At 43.0% G+C, this 18116-nt stretch overlaps 1 protein-coding gene across 2 annotated transcripts in view; it reads left to right on the forward strand.

Moving 5' to 3' along the window:
• HSD17B12 (hydroxysteroid 17-beta dehydrogenase 12) overlaps nt 1–12868 on the forward strand; it is a 156843-nt gene extending 143975 nt beyond the window's left edge. For both annotated transcript variants that reach the window (XM_089778549.1, XM_075927517.2), the window contains 2 exons: nt 9311–9460; nt 10014–12868. In XM_089778549.1, the coding sequence (XP_089634675.1) occupies nt 9311–9460; nt 10014–10118 (255 nt within the window). In that variant the 3' untranslated portion in view covers nt 10119–12868. The remainder of the gene's footprint in view (nt 1–9310; nt 9461–10013) is intronic.
• The last annotated feature ends 5248 nt before the right edge of the window (nt 12869–18116 follow it).

An 18116-nucleotide genomic window follows, 5' to 3' on the forward strand; every position in this document is an offset into this window, starting at 1 on the left:
TTTGACTCCAGTAGACTAAAACATCCGACAGTGAAGATCCAGTTCACTCTAGAGCTGTTCAACAGATTCAGCCTGCTCAAAGACCTGATATCAGATAATATTAATATCCACTGTGAGGAGATCCAGAAGGTATACCTGGAAACCAGCAAGATTGTACTGGGGTATAAGAAGAAACAGAGAAGGGAATGAATTTTAGATGCTACATGGCAGCTCATTGAGAACAGAAAGATGGTTAAACAGCGCACACTTGCAGGCAGTGATGAAGATAAAATAACAGCTGTACAGGTCTACAGGGACCTAAACGTTGCTGTGAAGAGAAGTGTACGAGGAGATAAGAGAGCGTATGTGGACAATATTGCCATGGAGGCCCGGTCAGCAGTAGACAGTGGTGATGCTAGGACAGTGTACAAAATCACCAAGACTCTTATAGGAGACTTTACCAACAAGTCTACTGTAGTAAGAGACAAGAACGGGAAAATGCTGGTGACAGCAAAAGAACAGCTCAGCACGTGGACGGAACACTTCAGGGAGACTCTCAACAGACCAGACCCAGAGGAAGAGGCTGACATTAGAAGTATGGACCTCCAAGTAGACATGGAATGTGGGGACATCAGTGAGCTGGAGATAGCAGACGCTATCAAACAGATGAAGGGCAAAAGACCAGATCACTGCTGAAATGCTTAAGGCAGACCCCAAGGCAAGTGTGCAAGTTCTGAAGGGTCTCTTCAACAGGGTCTGGGAAGAAGAGAGGGTACTGGAGGCCTGGAAGAAGGGCATTATTGTGAAGTTACCCAAAAAAGCCGATCTGTCCATCTGTGGGAATTGGAGAGGGATTAATCTGCTGTCTGCTGGGAAAGATTTTCTGTAGAGTCCTGCTACAGAGAATATGAAAGGGCATTGAGAAAATCCTCAGGGAAGAACAGGCTGGCTTCAGAAGTGGAAGGTCGTGCACGGACCAGATCTTTGTCCTATGCACCATAGTGGAGCAGTCAATAGAGTGGAACTCTTCGCTCTACATTAACTTCATCGATTTTGAGAAGGCGTTTGATAGCATCCACCACCCCTCACTCTGGAGGATTCTACAAGCATACGGGTTCCCTGAGAAGGTTATTAACATCCTGAAGGACCTGTACGCTGAGAATCAATGCTGTGTGCGACATGGACAGCAGAATGACTGGTTTCACGTGAAGATGGGGTCAGACAGAGCTGTGTAATCTCACCTGTTATCTTCCTTGTTGTCCTCGACCTTGTGGGTGATGCGCAGAGCCACTGAGGGCAGATCAAGGGGAGTGCTATGGGGACCAACTGCTCGGCTTGAGGACAGCGACTTCGCAGATGACCTGGCGCTTCTCGCTCATGATCGGCAGGACATCCAAGAAAAGACCGACATTGTTGGTCAGCCAGAAGAGTTGGGCTCAGAATTCATCCTGGCAAGTCCAAAGTGATGAAACTGAGGACAACTAACACCGATAAAACCACCATCACGGGTAAAGAATTAGAGGAAGTAAATGACTTCAGGTATCTCAGCAGTTACATCTCGGCGGACAGCAACATCGACAAAGAGATCTCCGCTAGAATTGCCCTGGCAGCGCAAGCCTACCAAAAGCTTAACAACATTTGGAAGTCGTCACTGTTGCAGACCAGGACTAAACTGAAGATCTGTAGGTCGAATGTGCACTCAGTCCTGCTGTATGCTGTAGAGACTTGGAGGACTAACAAGAAGATTGAGAGCAGACTCAGAGGCTTTGAAGGACGGTGCCTTCAACGTATCCTCAGAATCCGCTGGGAACAGCATGTTACCAACAAGGAGATAAGCCAACGTGCTGGCATCAACAATGTTGTGGACAAGATCAAGCAGAGACACTGGAGATGGCTGGGGCATGTCCTTTGGATGAGCGAAACAAGACTCCCTCATATGGCACTCGGACTCCACCTGGAAAGCCTTAAAAGAGGGAGGCTGTTGGGCACCTGGAGGAGGACTGTGGAGGAGGACATGAAAAGGAAGGGCACGACCTGGGAAGAAGTCAGACGGTTTTCTCCAGGACTGTGAAGGCTGGAGAAGATTCATTGGTGCCTTAGCTCCATCAGGAGCGAAGAGGACTAATAATAATAATAATAATGGAAAACCATCACCTCAGATCAATGGGTCCTAGAAATAATACGAACTGGGTACTTCATACCATTCACAGCAGTTCCACCAACTCACCCACCCCTATCCTATACCTCCTCAGGGACCCCCTCTCACGAGTGTGTTCTCTTGGAAGAGGCACTGCGCTTCATGAAGCTAGGCGCTATAAAGGAAGTAGCCAGCCAATACAGAGGCAAGGGATTCTATTCTAGATACTTCCTGTCAAAAAAGGGGGGGGGGAGTGGAGACCCACCCTAGATCTTCGTGGTCTCAACCGGTTCATTGAATATCAGAGGCTATATATCCTAGACATCAAGGATGCATATTTCCACGTATCAATTCACCCGGCACGCAGACGGTTCCTCGGGTTCACCATCAAGAATTCACACTATCAGTACAGGGTATTTCCCTTCAGCCTGTAGACACCACCCAGAGTATTCTCCAAGGTCCTTGCCATGGAACCGCATACCTACAGAGAAAACAAATACACATTTGCGTATCTCAATGATTGTTTGATCATGGCATCCATGTATGGGGACATGGAATGAGAGTTACACTCAACAAGGCCATTATTCAACACGCTCGGCCTCCTATTCAACTTAGACAAATGTTCCTTCACTCCTACACAAACAGTGGAATTTATGGGAGCCTAGCTGGACTGCACCAAGGTCATAGCATCATTGCTGATCCACAGATGAGAGAGATTACGCGACTTGATTGTGTCAGTACAGAGCTGCCCATGCACCTCGGCATGTACATGCCTACAAATACTTGGACACATGGCTGCGTCCACGTCTGTAGTCCCCCATGCTCAACTGCATATGAGGCCATTCCAAGGCATAGCTAAACTCTGTATCAACCCAGACACCACCTAATCCACAAGGCACCCCATGTATCCATTCTGGTCAAAGCCACCCTAGACTGGTGGACAGACATACGTAATGTATGCACGGAGCTTCCATTTCAGGCGCCAATGCCATCCATCACTATCACAACAGACGCATCCCTGCTGGGATGGAGAGTCCACGTGGGGAGTGTGATACTACAACAATGGACACCTCAGGAGTCCCAGCTCCATATCAATGTGTTGGAGCTCAGGGCAGTCAGATGAGTGTGCTCCCAACTGCTTGAGCACATACAGAACAAGACAGTGAAAATAATGTTGGACAATACCGCAACGACATATTACATTCACAGATGGGGAGGGCACGAGATCATGCAGCCTATATGTGGAAGCAATGAAACTCTGGCAATGGTGTATTACACACATCACACCTACCGCAATGCATTTACCAGGCAAGGACAATGTATAATTAGAGGATGCCCTCAGCAGATAATTCCCGCAGAACCATGAGTGAGAAATCAACAAATCCATCATAAACAACCTTTTCAAGAAATGGGGTTACCCAGTAATGGACTTGTTTGTGATGCACGCCAACTCCAAGTCCCCCCTGTATTGTTCCAGGGCAGGCATTGGACCACAATCTCTCGGGGATGCATTTTCAGTTGGCTGGGACTTTCCATTGGTGTATGCGTTTCCACCTATACCTCTTATACAACTGACAGTATTAAAATCAGACAGAATGCAGCAAGGGTCATACCGCTAACCCCCAGTTAGTGGAGACAGATCTGGTACCCTACCATACTGCAACTCAGTACTTGTCCCCTGTATAAGTTCCCATCTGTACGAGCGCTGCTGACCCAGGACAAAGGGCACATACTGCATCCTGGACTCCACACACTAATCTGTAAGTACGGATGCTTGTTGGCTGTCAAATGAGAGTCAGAGAGATCCTGATCAACTTTGAGACCCACTATGAGATGGACTTACCTGCAGTAATGGGCCTGATTTGAAGCCTGGAGTTCAGCTCAAGCATGGGATCCACGCAGGGCAGGGGTATCAGACGTACTAGAGTATATTCTCCATCTGCAGGACACAGAATTATCAATTAGCTCCCTCAATGTACACTTGGCAGCTATTTCTGCGATACACTCACCCATACAAGGCTATTCTGTTTTTTCCCACCTGTGTGTGAAGAGATTCTGGAAGGAGGTACAGAACCTTTATCCACCACATAGAGACCCAGTAGCATCGTAAAACTTGAATCTCATGCTAGACTCACTTATGAGACGGACTTTCTAGCTGCTCGCCACTTGCCCACTACTCCACCTTTCAATTAAAGTAGCTTTTCTCATAGCGATGACGTCAGCTAGGAGAAGGGGAGACATAGCGGCACTCATGGCGGACCTGCTGTACACGGTGTCACACAAGATAGCCGCCAATAGTTATATGGGCGCATTCCATGAGAGCAGTATCCACCACAACTGCTTTCCTCAAGGATCTTCCCATAGACGCCATCTGCAGAGCTGCAACATGGGCCTCAGCCAATACCTTTGCACAATATTACACTATTTAGTCCTTTCAGGACTCGACACTAGATTTGGACATACCTTACTGTACAACATCCATCCCTGCAACACTGAGCGCCCACTGCCAAGCAGGACCATTGCTGCATAGTCACCTAAGTGGAGCACCCACGGGGACCCTCGAAGAAGGGAAGGTTACTCACCTTGTGCAGGTTACTCACCTTGAGATGTGTTCCTGTGGTTGCTCCACACCCACCCTCTTCCCCTCTGCTCCAAGCTAACAGTTTGGTGTAGAGAAGAACAGCAAGAATGGCCGCTGGCACGTGCCTACCCATCGATCAGAGTGATTGCGCAATAGCGCAGCACACGCCGGAGACCAGGGACTGCTACCAAAGATCTCCAGGCCGTGTGCACAGAAGCACTGACCCACCTAAGTGGAGCACCCACGGGGACACATTGTGAAGAACTCGTTACTGCAAAAGGTGAATTACCTTCCCTTCTCTTTTCTGGCATGCTGGCTGTGGGCTCTCAATTGTTGGTAGCTCCTTGTGTCCTCCCTAAATTTAAATGAATAGCCAGAGTTGCGTGGTGGTCAGAATTTCTTGTGTTAATTGTTCTAAGCTATGGGTCTTTCTTCTCTGTCCCAGACTGAGCTCTTGTGCCTACCACCAATGAACACTAGAGGCATATTTTTAAAGCTTAGCCCAACACATCTTCTTCATTCCTTTCTGAGTATGTCAGCCTCTTGATATTTAAAGTATGGCATTTACCTCTACAACTCTCAATAGGTGAATAGACTTTGAATTCTGGACTTGCATTTCCACTTGAGAGAGCTTTTGAAATGGCATATCCTCTGTTCATACCAGGCCAATGACAATAGAAAACACTTGTTTGAAAAGCAGAAGCATAGGACAGCTTGTTAATATATTATGTCTGAAGTCCAATAGAAGTTGTAGCGATGCTGCCTGAGTGTAAGTGCCTTCTTTTTAGAAGTCAGTTGTGATTATTGTGGTCATATTGCAAATGCAGAGACTCTTTTAGTGTTAGAAACAAATTCCTCTCTGGCTCCACAAGCCACTTCCAGTCTTGAGATGGAGAATAGCAACTACATAGCTTCAGGGTAAAGTATTACTGTGTGTGTATGGAGAAAGGGATAAAAATCTATTGTGGAAAATAGCTGCCAAGAATGAAAGTAATATGAACAAATGTAAGGATTTCTCTCAAGACTAAACTTGTGACTTGCCTGTTAATGGGGCGTCCGTGCTGTGTCTGCAGAAACCTGATTCTCCATGGGATATCTGTCTGAAGAAGTCATTGGGTTCCTCTGCCTTCTGTTGATTCTATTCTTATTTTCAGCTTCAGAGTTATGGGGAACAGCCTTCTGTCAATATCAGCCATTTTTGCCTTTTCTCCAATTTTTAGCATTTTAAAAGTATAAGGAAGGGAAACAAATCTTATTCTTTGCATTTCTTCCTAATACCACTGCCTGGATACCGTTGTAGAGGTATAATTGTGGAATCTTTCACGCTTTTTCTTTGTTTGAAGGATTTCCCTTGAATATCTGAGGGGGGGGGGGTTGTTTTTGTTTTGTCACTTTGTATAAATAGTCTGTTTCATGAGCACTAAAAAGGCTTTTTCATAGAAGCTGGAAAGTCTCTTCTTGTACCTCCTTGGTGGGTGGTAGTACCAGAAGATCTGAATGCAACAGTTTCTCAAGATGCAACAGTATAAAAATGATGATGATTCTATTAGTCTTTCTTCATATAGGCAATGAATGTGGTTTACAACCCAGAGTATAAGCTAGAGACCCAGAACTCGTGAGTTTTTCTATATTTAGGTCTTCCACTGATTTATATGGTTAGTAGCTCTACAGACTTTTCTATCCTGAACAGTGTAGTGTCACACTCAAGCAGCAGGTTTTACGCATAGCAAGCTTTGGTTTGTTTACAGCCTTGCAATCTTTTGATCCCATCTGAATAAAACCTACCTCTGAATTTAAAAAAAAAAAAAAAAAAAAACCTTTGAGTGGTCCTATAGCACCTTAGAGACTAACATATAGATGTAGCATGAACTTTTGTGAGCACAATCCACTTCTTCAGGTTTTTCCACTTTTGTATTCCCTAGGAAAAATTAACAGCTTCTGGGACATACAGGAAAATTAGCCCAAACAAAAGATCACATTCTTAGAAAAGCTACTGTTTCTGAAGCATTTTTTCCACTACAGAATACAGGAGACACAAAGTTGTTCTGTAGTCTTATAACTTTTGACTGCATTGAAATGTTGGCAGTCATGGCTAGAGAACAATATATAAAGTAGCAGCAGTACTACTTATTCCCACTCTGTGCATAGGTTCTTTGTTCAGACAATGGATTATCTTTTGGCACCATCTAGTTGTGCATCTAGGTAGTGGAATTTATACATAAAGGCTGTGTCTACACTGGCATGAATTTCTGGAAATGCTTAAAATGGAATACTATTCCGTTTTCAGTTTTTCCAGAAAAGGAGCGTCTACATTGGCAGGCTGCTTTTCCGAAAAAGCCCTTTTTCCGGAAAAGCGTCTGTGGCCAATGTAGATGCCCTTTTCCAGAAAAGACTACTGGGCTGTCTACACTGGCTCTTTTCTGGAACAGTGTTCCGGAATAAGGACTTATGCCCGAGCGGGAGCAGAATAGTTTTTCCGGAATAGCGGCTGATTTTGTACAGTAGAGCATCGTTGCTTTTCCGGAAATTCAAGGGCCAGTGTAGACAGCTCGCAGCTTATTCTGGAAAAGCGGCTGATTTTCCGGAATAAGTGGCCCAGTGTAGACACAGCCAAACTGTTTTAGAATGGAGAGAATAGTTATGAAACTATATTTTGCCCAAATTTGCAGAATGTTTGGGGGGGGGGGAGAAATATATATGCCTTACAAGAAACATTTGCTGTATTTTACCTCAAATAGCTTGTCCTCAAAACTTCATGTGAAACTTACTGGAAATATGCTGGCAACACTTAGTCTTCAGACTCAGAAAGGAATTTTGGAAAATGTATTCACTAGTGATTTTTGAATTGCCAAATAATTAAGCTCCAGCAGACTTTTGAAAGGCACCAAATGACAAGTAGTCTTTTTTCATTTAAGAAGTATGGGAAAAATGTTCAAACTTAGATGCCTAAAGTTACGACACCTAAAGTCATATTTAGAATGCTGAATGAATGGTGTGGTTTTAGAGATGCTGTGCACTCGCAGCTCCTGTTGACATATAAAGTGAGCTGAAGGCATTTACACTTCCAAAAATCAGACCACTTTTAAAGTGCCTTTATCTACATTTGAAAATTGTAGGATAAGTCTTTAACCCTTTTTATTGGCAAAGAGCCTTGAAAGAATAAACTGATCACTTGGAGACTTGTTATGCTGACTGTAAAAACAAAAAAATGCATTGACCATTCTTTCCCCTGAATTCCCCTATTAAGTCTTGTGTGCATGGCAATGTTTCAGCCCACACAAAAATATACCCCCTTGTGAAATGAAACACAGCAACTAGCAATACTTAGTTACTTTAGAACGGACTTCTGTATGCAACAAGGAAATCTGGGTAGACAGAATGAAGTTACCCAAAATGGGAAATTGCTCAGAATACTGGAGCTGACACTATTCTCAAAGTTCCAACAACAAGCACAAGTACACTGGTTTGACATCCTCTGTAAGAGACTTACCCATCACTGCACTTGTGCTGCGGCATTGGTTGGGTACCAGCTTTGGCTATTGAATCATGAAACCCACAGTTGGGCAAGGCAAGTGAGGCGATCACCTTGGACTCTGCACATTTGGGGCCCATGTGCTGCCCAGCCTCTGGTGCTGCCCACCCGACCGTGAGCCACGCGGCTGTGTGGCTCAGTATACTACCTTGGGCCTCACACACCCTTTGTCTGGGCCTGTGTTGAAGCATCTGGATTCTCCCTGAAGTTCTTATGTCCAAGTACTGATTAGGTCCACTATTGTTTTGCTTGTGAGATTAACATAGTCCTAGGTTATATAGCTATGGATTATTATCACTACTTGCTGACACTGCTGTAAGCATGTCTGTCCTAGGTAAGGTACAGTGGTAGGTCGTTAAAATTTAATAGCTATTTGTTCAGATAGAAGGACTTTGAGAACAATGGTTTAGCAGGAGATGAGAATAAGTTTTCTCCTGCCTAGTTTGCAGAGGCTAGTGATGTGAAAAGTGGAAAAAAACCTGCAACAGAACAAAGGAACCAGGTGTTCATAGGGGACATATAAACTAAAGGGATTCATTGACCAGGAGGCTTTGGAAAGGAAAGGAGAAAGAGGTGGGATTTTGACTCACGAGTCCTTTTTTAAATGTTGACCAGCTAAAGCAGGGACAGCTAGCTGAGGTAGAGAAAAGCTCCATCATTTTAAAGGGAAAGCTGTAGGTGCTCCAGAACATTATGTTCAGGCCCAAAGAACTCTCCATAAGGTGAGGAAACTGAGGTAAGAGGCAGACAGACAAGTCTTTATTTGCTTGATCTGTGTGTTTTGTTATGCAATTAAAAAGAATGGTCTTTATAATCCTGTGGAAATCTGTCGGGAATTTGGGGGGAGAAGTTGTGTTTAAGCTATTGGGAGGGGCCGCAGTGGTCACAGGGGCTGGGAACTGGACTGCAGATTTTCATTTCTCAGAAGCAAGTGCTAGCTCTGTACTTGGAGAGCACACCTAGAGATTCCCCCAAGCCAGACTGTACTGTATGAACATTATTTCTTGTCATCTTCAGTAGATATACAAGGAATTTTTCTGAAAATATGCTTTACTTCTGTGATTTCTTTTCCCACCTACAGAGTGTGCTACCATTTTATGTGGCTACAAAAATGTCTAAAATCCGCAAGGCAACCTTCGATAAGCCCAGTCCTGAAAAATATGTAAGAGCTGCCCTCAGCACAATAGGCCTGCAGTCCCAGACCAACGGATATCTGCCCCATGCCATTATTGTAAGTTACTTTTGAAAAGGGAAGGTTATTTTGTGTGGTTCTGAGTATGTTCTGCATATATTCTGACTATAGAGGAAAGAGAATGCTGAATTACATTACCTTTGAACCTCTGTTCTCAGGGTGTGTCTAATCTGTGATCATAGGTGGTATAGAGGAAGAAGTAGCTCTGCACACTGCAGCTTCCCCCCATGCTTCACCTGCAGCATGTCCCTGCTGCTCCAGTGGGGGGGGGGGGAAGTGCTGTACCTGGGGTGGGTGGTGTGGAGCCACGTGTGCCCCTGTGAGTGGGGACGCTAAGTAAATGCCCCACCACAATCCCCCTCGCGCCCAGATTCCACATCACCCTTTCCTGGCCTGGCAAAAATCTTTAATCCAGTATACCCTGTTTCCCAGGGTCACCAAATTAAAGAGGGTTACTTTTAAAAAAATCCAGGGACTGATACTTGTTCTTTCATACTTAGTCCTAACTTTGTCACATTTGAACATATAGAAGTGATAAACTTAAAATTCATCACCTATGCCAAACTATCAGTTTTGTCTTTTAATTTCTTAGGGCTGGATCACTTCTCTGCTTCCCACCTCAGCAGTCATCAACTTGACAATGAAACTGAACAAAAAAGTGCGAGCTCGCTACTTAAAGAAAGTGAAAGAAAACTAAGTTGCAGTAACTTGATCAGATGTTTCGATACATGATGGCTCAATACCCACAATTCTGCAACAAATAGACAATCACATTTGAAATGTTCTCTGTCTTTATTTTTCAATGGGACTAACCTCCAGTTTGGGGTGGGATTATGGTACACCATGAATTCTTTCTGGCCTTGATTTTCCAATATTGATTTCAAAGTACGCTTGATTTGTTGCTCATATGTGACTATGGAATATTAACTGGATTTAATCATTAGCTTTGTCATGTATTTATTCCAGTGAATAAGGGATTGTATCCCAGTGCAGAAAGCTTGGTGAATTAAGAAAAAAACCCACACTAAAGTAAGACAAAATGTTAGATTTTAAACTAAATTATTGAAATCAGATGGTCTGTGCTTAGTTCAAAATAGAAATTGATTGGCCATCACTTCAATTTTTTATGCTGGAAAAGTGAGTTAGATAACCTCCATCTTTTTTTGTATTGTGTGTATATATGAGTAAAGGGAAAAACTGTGGAAGTTTATCTTTCAGGTATACTGCAGTGAGAACATGATTATTAAAAAGCAAGCTAATGTTCCATCATGTAGCCAGTCCCAGCGCAGCCTCAGAAGCTGTATGGCCAGTCTTCTAGTAATGTCCCCCCATGTTTCCCTTAAGATGAGAGAAATGTGTCACTTCCCTTAGGCAGAGCTGCTTGGCTGCTATGAGTGGCTCCAATAACAGGCTAGTCAAGTTGACTGAGAAGAACTGCCTATTGTTGGGGGGAGGGATTATGTTTTGTTTTATAGCCTAAAACTCAACTCAACTCATTGCTTTCATCTAGCATATTGAAATGGATTCTTGGACCAATATTTGAGTGATTTCTATATATATTTTAACATCATAATGTAGCAATTGTTTAAATTCTTGAATATTAATGCTAACTTTACAAAAATAAATTCTTTTGGATTTGTAATGACCTCCTTAAAAAACTGATGCCTGCTGTAGAGAGTTGTAACACAGTGTAGTTAAATGCTTCCAGTTACATGCTGCTTGTTGATTGATCTGTAAAACACAGTATTGGTACTTGAAATGCAGAACTTGAAGCGCAGTGCTGTCTGTTAGGGGCTGCTAGTTAAACTCTCTTTCCGACACATGAATGAGTCTGTTCTCCACTATGGGTCTGCTGAAATAAGAAGCAGAATTTTTTACACCAATTTTTAAAAATGAATGTGTGAATTAAAAACAATATACCATAAAAAATTTTAGTCTGGGAAAGGTGCAGATTTTTGAATTACAAAAGATTGGATTGCTAAAATATTGGATAATTTTAATAGGATATGTGAAATAAGTCCTCACGGTTGGCATCCTTGTGTTGAAAGTTTTAGCCCACACAGAATTCTCCTTTGCTATCTTATCTCACCATGAGGGAACATTGGTCAGGCAGCGTGTGTAAATTCTTGTACTGCCATTGCCCATCTTTGCTTGCTCTGCGGATAAAGATTTTGGTCTCCATTGACATCAAATTCTTTACCAGCCATAAGTGTACTAAAACTGTAGCTTAAAAATAACTTTCATGGGCAATCACGTCATTTTTAGTGGTGCTGGACATTCTGTGATCTTAGAGTTGTATATTGTGCTGAGGAGAATAATTTAAAGCTCTGCTTTTAAGTTAAAGGTGTTGTATTGAAGCATGAAGGGGCTAACATTTCTTACATTGAAAATACATGAATACCGATGCAATGGTGCTGATCAGACATGAGATAAGGATCTTATCCCATAGCTTGTGTTTTGGTGTGGTGGTGATTGAATGTGGGTTTATAAGACTGCATAAGGCCACAGTTTCTTGGCTTGCTTTGGAGAAAACATGGGGTTATTTGACTAATTTTGTGTATATTCTTTTTCTAACACATGCACATAGAACTAAAATAGTTAAAATAAAAGATTTTTCCTGAATAGGTTAATTGTTGTTTTTTTCTTTTTAAAAAACTTTTACCATGCTTAATTCAAATGGCAATTGGTGTCTTACGTACAGGGACACAACACTTAAAATGATACTGCCCCACCCCAAAGAGTATTCCATTACTGTGGCTTCCTGCTTGTCAAGAATGATGACTAAGTGGCATTTGTGGGGTTTTTGTTATATCAAAGTAAACCACTAAAGTAAAGGGAAATAATATAGGGTATGTGTGCACAGCAGGGCTCAAGTCAAAGCTGTGCAACTTCAACTATGTCAGTTGCGTAACTTAAGTCGAAATAGCTTAATTCGGCTTTTGGCGCTGTCTACTCAGCAGGACTTTCCTTACTCCTTGTAAAATGAGTTACCACGAGTTGGAGTAAAGTCCTCCAGCTCAATATTATCTCGAAATAAAGGCTTGTAGTGTAGACCCGAAATAACATTGCTGTGTAGACATACCCTTACTTCCCTGCATGTGTTCCTGTTAGTGTGGCTGAAGCATTGCCTATGAAGCAAGCATAGAGAACTCTTGGAAGAGAACTCTTAAATTCAAGCAGTGAGTTCAGGTTTTGCATTGTATAGCACTAAGCATGTTACTGGTATCAGAAATTGTAGCCCAGAAATTGCATTCTGATTCTCCAAATCTTTTCTCTACTTTCAGTTAAAAATGGGAGTCGTCTTCACATCCTCTCCTAAATTGCTTTGTTTTTGCTGTTTAAAAACCTATTGCATTTCAGTAAATGATTTCTGTGCATGTACTGTAGTTTTAATGTACTTTGAAATCCTGTGACAGAAGTGCTATAAAAATAAGCCATCTTTCCTTTTCTGCACTACATTTTTCATTTAAATGTTTTATAAATGTTCATAATTATTTTTATAATGTATGTAACGCCCATTCCTGCACTATTTGCACTCCTTTTTCTAAGTGAGGTGGTGGAAATGAAGAGAAGTCAGTTACATGGTAGATAACACTAAGAAGATAGTGTGCTAGAGAGAATAGCCATGTAGATAGCACAATTACTGTGATGCAAATTTATAACACAGAAAATAGAATCTGTAATTTTGCCCTTCAGAGGCTTCTATTAGAGCTCTGCAAATCTGGAGATATCTGCTTTCACCCATAGATCATTTTTGCAGATGCAGATACAAATTTTGTATCCGCACAGGACTCTAGCCTCCACCACTTTTCTAAAGAATCTTCAATAAGTGTAGCAGTGCACTAATACCACTAGATGGTGACAGTTACACACATACATAAGGAGGTCAGCTGTATTCTGTCTCCAGAAGGCATAAGTGTATTGCAAAAATGTAACCCAAAGTAGTGGCACAGAAAATCCAATAATAATATAGTTGGGGAAAGCTAAGAAACGGTTCAATCAGCGCAGTTGCATTTATAGTGATACCTTGCATGATCTAGTACCCAAGATATTTTGTATTTACAGAGGTCATGACTATTGGGATAGCTCAGTGGTTTGAGCATTAGCCTGCTAAACCCAGGGTTGTGAGTTCAATCCTTGCAGAGGCCATTTAGAGACTTGGGGCAAAAATTCATCAGGGATGGTACTTGGTCCTGCTGTGAAGGCAGGGGACTGGACTCAATGACCGTGCAAGGTCCCTTCAAGTTCTAGGAGATAGGCAATCTCCATTATTAAAATTAGTTTTCAAAACTTTTTTTTACATTGTTGGGAACCCAAATATTTAGGCACTCTTTGAGTTGAGACTTCTAGCATTAGATAAAACTTTGCAAGCTTCTTTTTCTCTTCCCTGAAAGGAGTGAGTGCTTTTTCTTGTACAGGCAGTCCCCGGGTTACGTACAAGATAGGGACTGTAGGTTTGTTCTTAAGTTGAATCTGTATGTAAGTCGGAACTGGCGTCCAGATTCAGCCGCTGCTGAAACTGACCGCCAGTTCTGACTTACTTACAGAATCAACTTAAGAACCCCAGGCGTCCCCAAGTCAGCTGCTGCTGAAACTGATCAGCAGCTGATTCCAGGAAGCCCGGGGCAGAGCAACTCTGCCTTGGGCTTCCTGTAGTCAGCGCTGGTCAGTTTCAGCAGAAGCTGACTTGAGGACGCCTGGGGCAGAGCAGCTGGGGTGCTGCTGGGTTGCTCCAGTAGCACCGCTCCTCGGTGCTATTGGACCAACCCAGCAGCACCCCATCTGCTCTGCCCCAGGCGTCCTGATTCAGCCGCTGCTGAAACTTACCAGCAGCGGCTGAATCAGGACCTGGGGCAGAGCAGCTGGGGTGCTGCCGGGTTGGTCAAGTAGTGCCCAGAGCGGCGCTGCAGGACCAATCGGCAGCGCCCCAGCTGCTCTGCCCCAGGGTCCAAAACAAAAGCCTTGTCTGCTGGGGGGGGAAGGGGAACACTAGCTGCGCGCCCCCCCCCCCCCAGCAGACTAGGGACACGGGGAGCAGAGCCGCAGCGGCAGCGGGGTGCCGCGCCTCTGAGGCTTTGCTCTGGCAAAGTCTCAGAGGCGCGGGACCCCGCCGCGGCTGCTGCTTCAGTCCCGGTGCCTGTGGTCTGCTGGGGACGGTCCCCAGCAGACCACAGGCACCGGGACTGAAGCGGCAGCAGCGGCGGTTCCCCGCGCTTCTGAGGCTTTGCTCTGGCAAAGCCTCAGAAGCACGGGAACCCGCCCGGTGCCCCTGGTCTGCTGGAGACGGTCTCCAGCAGGCCAGGGGCACCGGAGCAGCTTATGAATGGGGCTTTCTCGCCCCGGAGTTCGCAGGTAGCAATCCGCCACCTCGACCTCCGGGGCGAGAAAGCCCCGTTCGTAAGTGCGGATCCGACATAAGTCGGATCCGCGTAAGTCGGGGACTGCCTTTATAGGCAATTGTAAAATATTTTAAAGATGGCCAGACAGATCTTGTGTAAGTTCTCATAACTTTTATGAGACTGGGTTAGCATTTACTCAAACTTACCCTTTTAAATGTGCAAACTCCATGGGAATTACCCAGTTCCAGTAAGAAAGTAGGGACCTGGATCTTATTTTAAGCCAAAGGAATTCATTCACCATGAAGCCCCAGTGCCACAAAACAGCAAGATTTTATTTTTACTAAAATTTTTGAAAGCACTGTGTACTCATTTCAAAGGTGCTGAGCACTTGCAGCTCCTTTTGACTTCTTGGGATTTGTTGGGTGCTTAGCACTTCTGAAAAATCAAGTGAGCATTACATACATTTACAGAGGGCAATTGGGGGGAAAAAATTCATTGTGTAAAAAAAAAAAAAAAAAAAATTAAAAGGAAAACATTTAAAGTTACAATTGATCCAAAATATTTAAAAAAAATGAAAGTATCCTTACTGGATTGTAGATTCATAATGGTCAGTTGCCATTTAACTGACATGAAATGAAAACTGGGAGCTGGATAGTGTGGTATCATAGGGCAACAAAAGGAAAACGAAGTAAGAGGAGAATGAAGTAGAAGAGAAACTCTCGCACAAATAACTAACTCCTTGTGTCAACATCCTGAAGTTACATTGTTTCATTCAGGGCTTCTTTCCACTAGACAGTCAATCTGTGCTGTCACGATCAATGCACTGGCGGTTGATTTAGCAAGTTTAGTGAAGACCGACTAAACTGACCAGTCACTGTACCATCAACCCAGTGTGGTATGGATCTTGCAGTAAGTAGATGTAAGTTAGCTTGATTTGAGTTACACAATTTGAGTTATATTAGTAGTGTAACTTAGCAGGTCTACTATGGGGACAATTTGTTCTCTCAGCCAGGCTGTACTGCACACTTAGTGGCGTACAGAAAAGAATGCCTGCCTTGGGTTAGGAGTAGTGGTGGTCCTACCCTGGCTGATTTGTTGGGGAAGATTGCAAGAAATGCTGTGTTTAATAGCGAGGAAAAGTCTAAGTCTCTACCGTTTGAGTAAGGTTGTAAGACTGGGTGAAAAGTTTGAAATGTTAATTTTCTCAGTGTCCTAAAACATTTAATAAATTACCATGGAAAAGGTTCCAAAAGGACAGGTGGTCTCTTGTATCTCTTAAATAGTAGAAAGGGGTAGAGAGAGTTCCTTTACCAACAACCTTAATACAAATCTGTAAAAGAGGAGTTATTGTGAGAGGACAAACCAGTTCTGAACAGTAGAAAACGGGGAGACACACAGAATTCAGAGACTCTGCCACTAAGTCTGAAAGTTAGAAAAGCTGAAAAGTTACGATAGAGCAGTGGCTCTCACCCAGGGGTACCCAGAGATCTTCCAGAGGGCACGTCAACTCCTCTAGCTATTGGCCTGGTTTTACCACAGGTTATAAAAAGCACTAGTGAAGTCAGTACAAATGAAATTTTATCCAATGACTATATTGCTGTATACATTATACACTAAAATGCAAGCACAATATTTTACATTCCAATTAATTTATTTTACAATTCTATGGTGTAAGTGAAACGGTAAGCATCTTTTCCCTAGTAATAGTGTGTTGGGATACTTTTATATTATGTCTGATTTTGTAAGCAAGTAGTTAAGTGAGGTGAGATGGGGAGAATACAACACACATGAGAATCTTGAAAAGGGTACAGTCATTTGGAAAGGTTGAGAGCCACTGGTACAGAGCACATTGTTGTACCTAACTTACCCAGGATAGGGGTCAGAGAACAGAGCTTTTAAACAGTTCTACTACAACTTGCATCCTTTTTAGTCCTCACTAATCCGTAGAGTATTGACAGTCTTAGGGGAAAACTCCTGAACAAGCAAGTATTAGAAGTGTGGTTCTGAAGAGCCAAAAAACAGATTTCCTTGACATGAGACCAGTCATACTGAACCTAAAGGAAGCCACTGCCAGCAGCAGATGACCAGATTTGAGAGAGAAGAAAGCTAAGGATTCTGTTGAACACCCATTATCTATGCTACTCAGTCATCTGGGAATCATCTGGGTAAAGCGGCTATCCAACTGAGATGAAATTACATGCTAATTATAGAGACAAGATAGGTGAGGTAATATCTTCTATTAGACTAGCTTCTGCTCGTGTGACACACAAGCTTTTGAGCTTACACAGAGTATTTCTTCAGGTCTGGGAAACAGCTACAACACTGCATATGCGAAGTATAGACAGACACTTCCAGTAAAATGGATCAAACATAAAATGCATCCTGGTGGTATCTTCCTAAGCAGCTTCCAAACCCCTTGTAGCGGTTGCTTAAATCAGAGTCCACTGACTTACTTGGAACCAATTATCCCCCGTTATTTTATAGAGACAGACCCTCTGTATCTAAGTTGTCTATATCTACAACTTCACAGATATTAGTGTGAGTGAGAGAAATTAGTCAAAGGAGATATCTGCAGAAGTAAGCATTTAATTACTACTTTTCTGTTATTCAGTTGACTTGCATAGGGAAGCCATTAGTACAATAACTATAATTTTATATGAAGTCAATATAGCCTACATATTTACAGGCAAGGACTTGGAGATGGAAACTCTTACATCATGTACTATGATTTATGGATTTTAACTCAATACAGAATCTAGAAGTTCTCCATGTCAGTGCCGTCCACTTGTGATGTTGACATCCACCAAGCTAAATGCCCGGTGTGATGGTTCTCTCCTCCATGCTTTATGAAACTGACTTATGAATACCAGTATGCATAACTTGAAGATGCTTTGGACAAAGCACTTCATGTAATCTATCAATTTTAATGTCTCAGTCTGCTGGATCTGTACATCTTATTTCATCACTCTTCCATGTAAAGTTAGTTACATGGAGTATGGAATGTTTATGGTTTTAAATATGCCAATGAAAGCTATCAAGGGCGTTTCCCTCAATGTGTGAGTGAACACATGTAAGCAGCCTCTCTTGTCCTTTGAGTCTGAGCAGTGGTTGGTCTTAGGAAGTCAATGTCCACCCCAACTGATAGGGTCTGATCAAGTAATTTTCCATGTAAGTGTGGAATGTAGAAACAGAATTCCACCCAAAGTGGAATCTATAAAACAATGGGAAGCTAGCAGTTTCTTTGTCTTTGTCTGGCAAGGCATACCCAAGAAAATAACTGAAGACCCCAGGGAAAAGGAGACTTCCCTGGTTTGGAGGCTTAGCTGGAATAAGAACAATTTTAGGATGAGTTTCTA

This window comes from Pelodiscus sinensis, chromosome 5 (genome assembly GCF_052426305.1).
Source record: "Pelodiscus sinensis isolate ZL-2025 chromosome 5, ASM5242630v1, whole genome shotgun sequence".
In the NCBI taxonomy this organism is placed as follows: Eukaryota; Metazoa; Chordata; order Testudines; family Trionychidae; genus Pelodiscus; species Pelodiscus sinensis.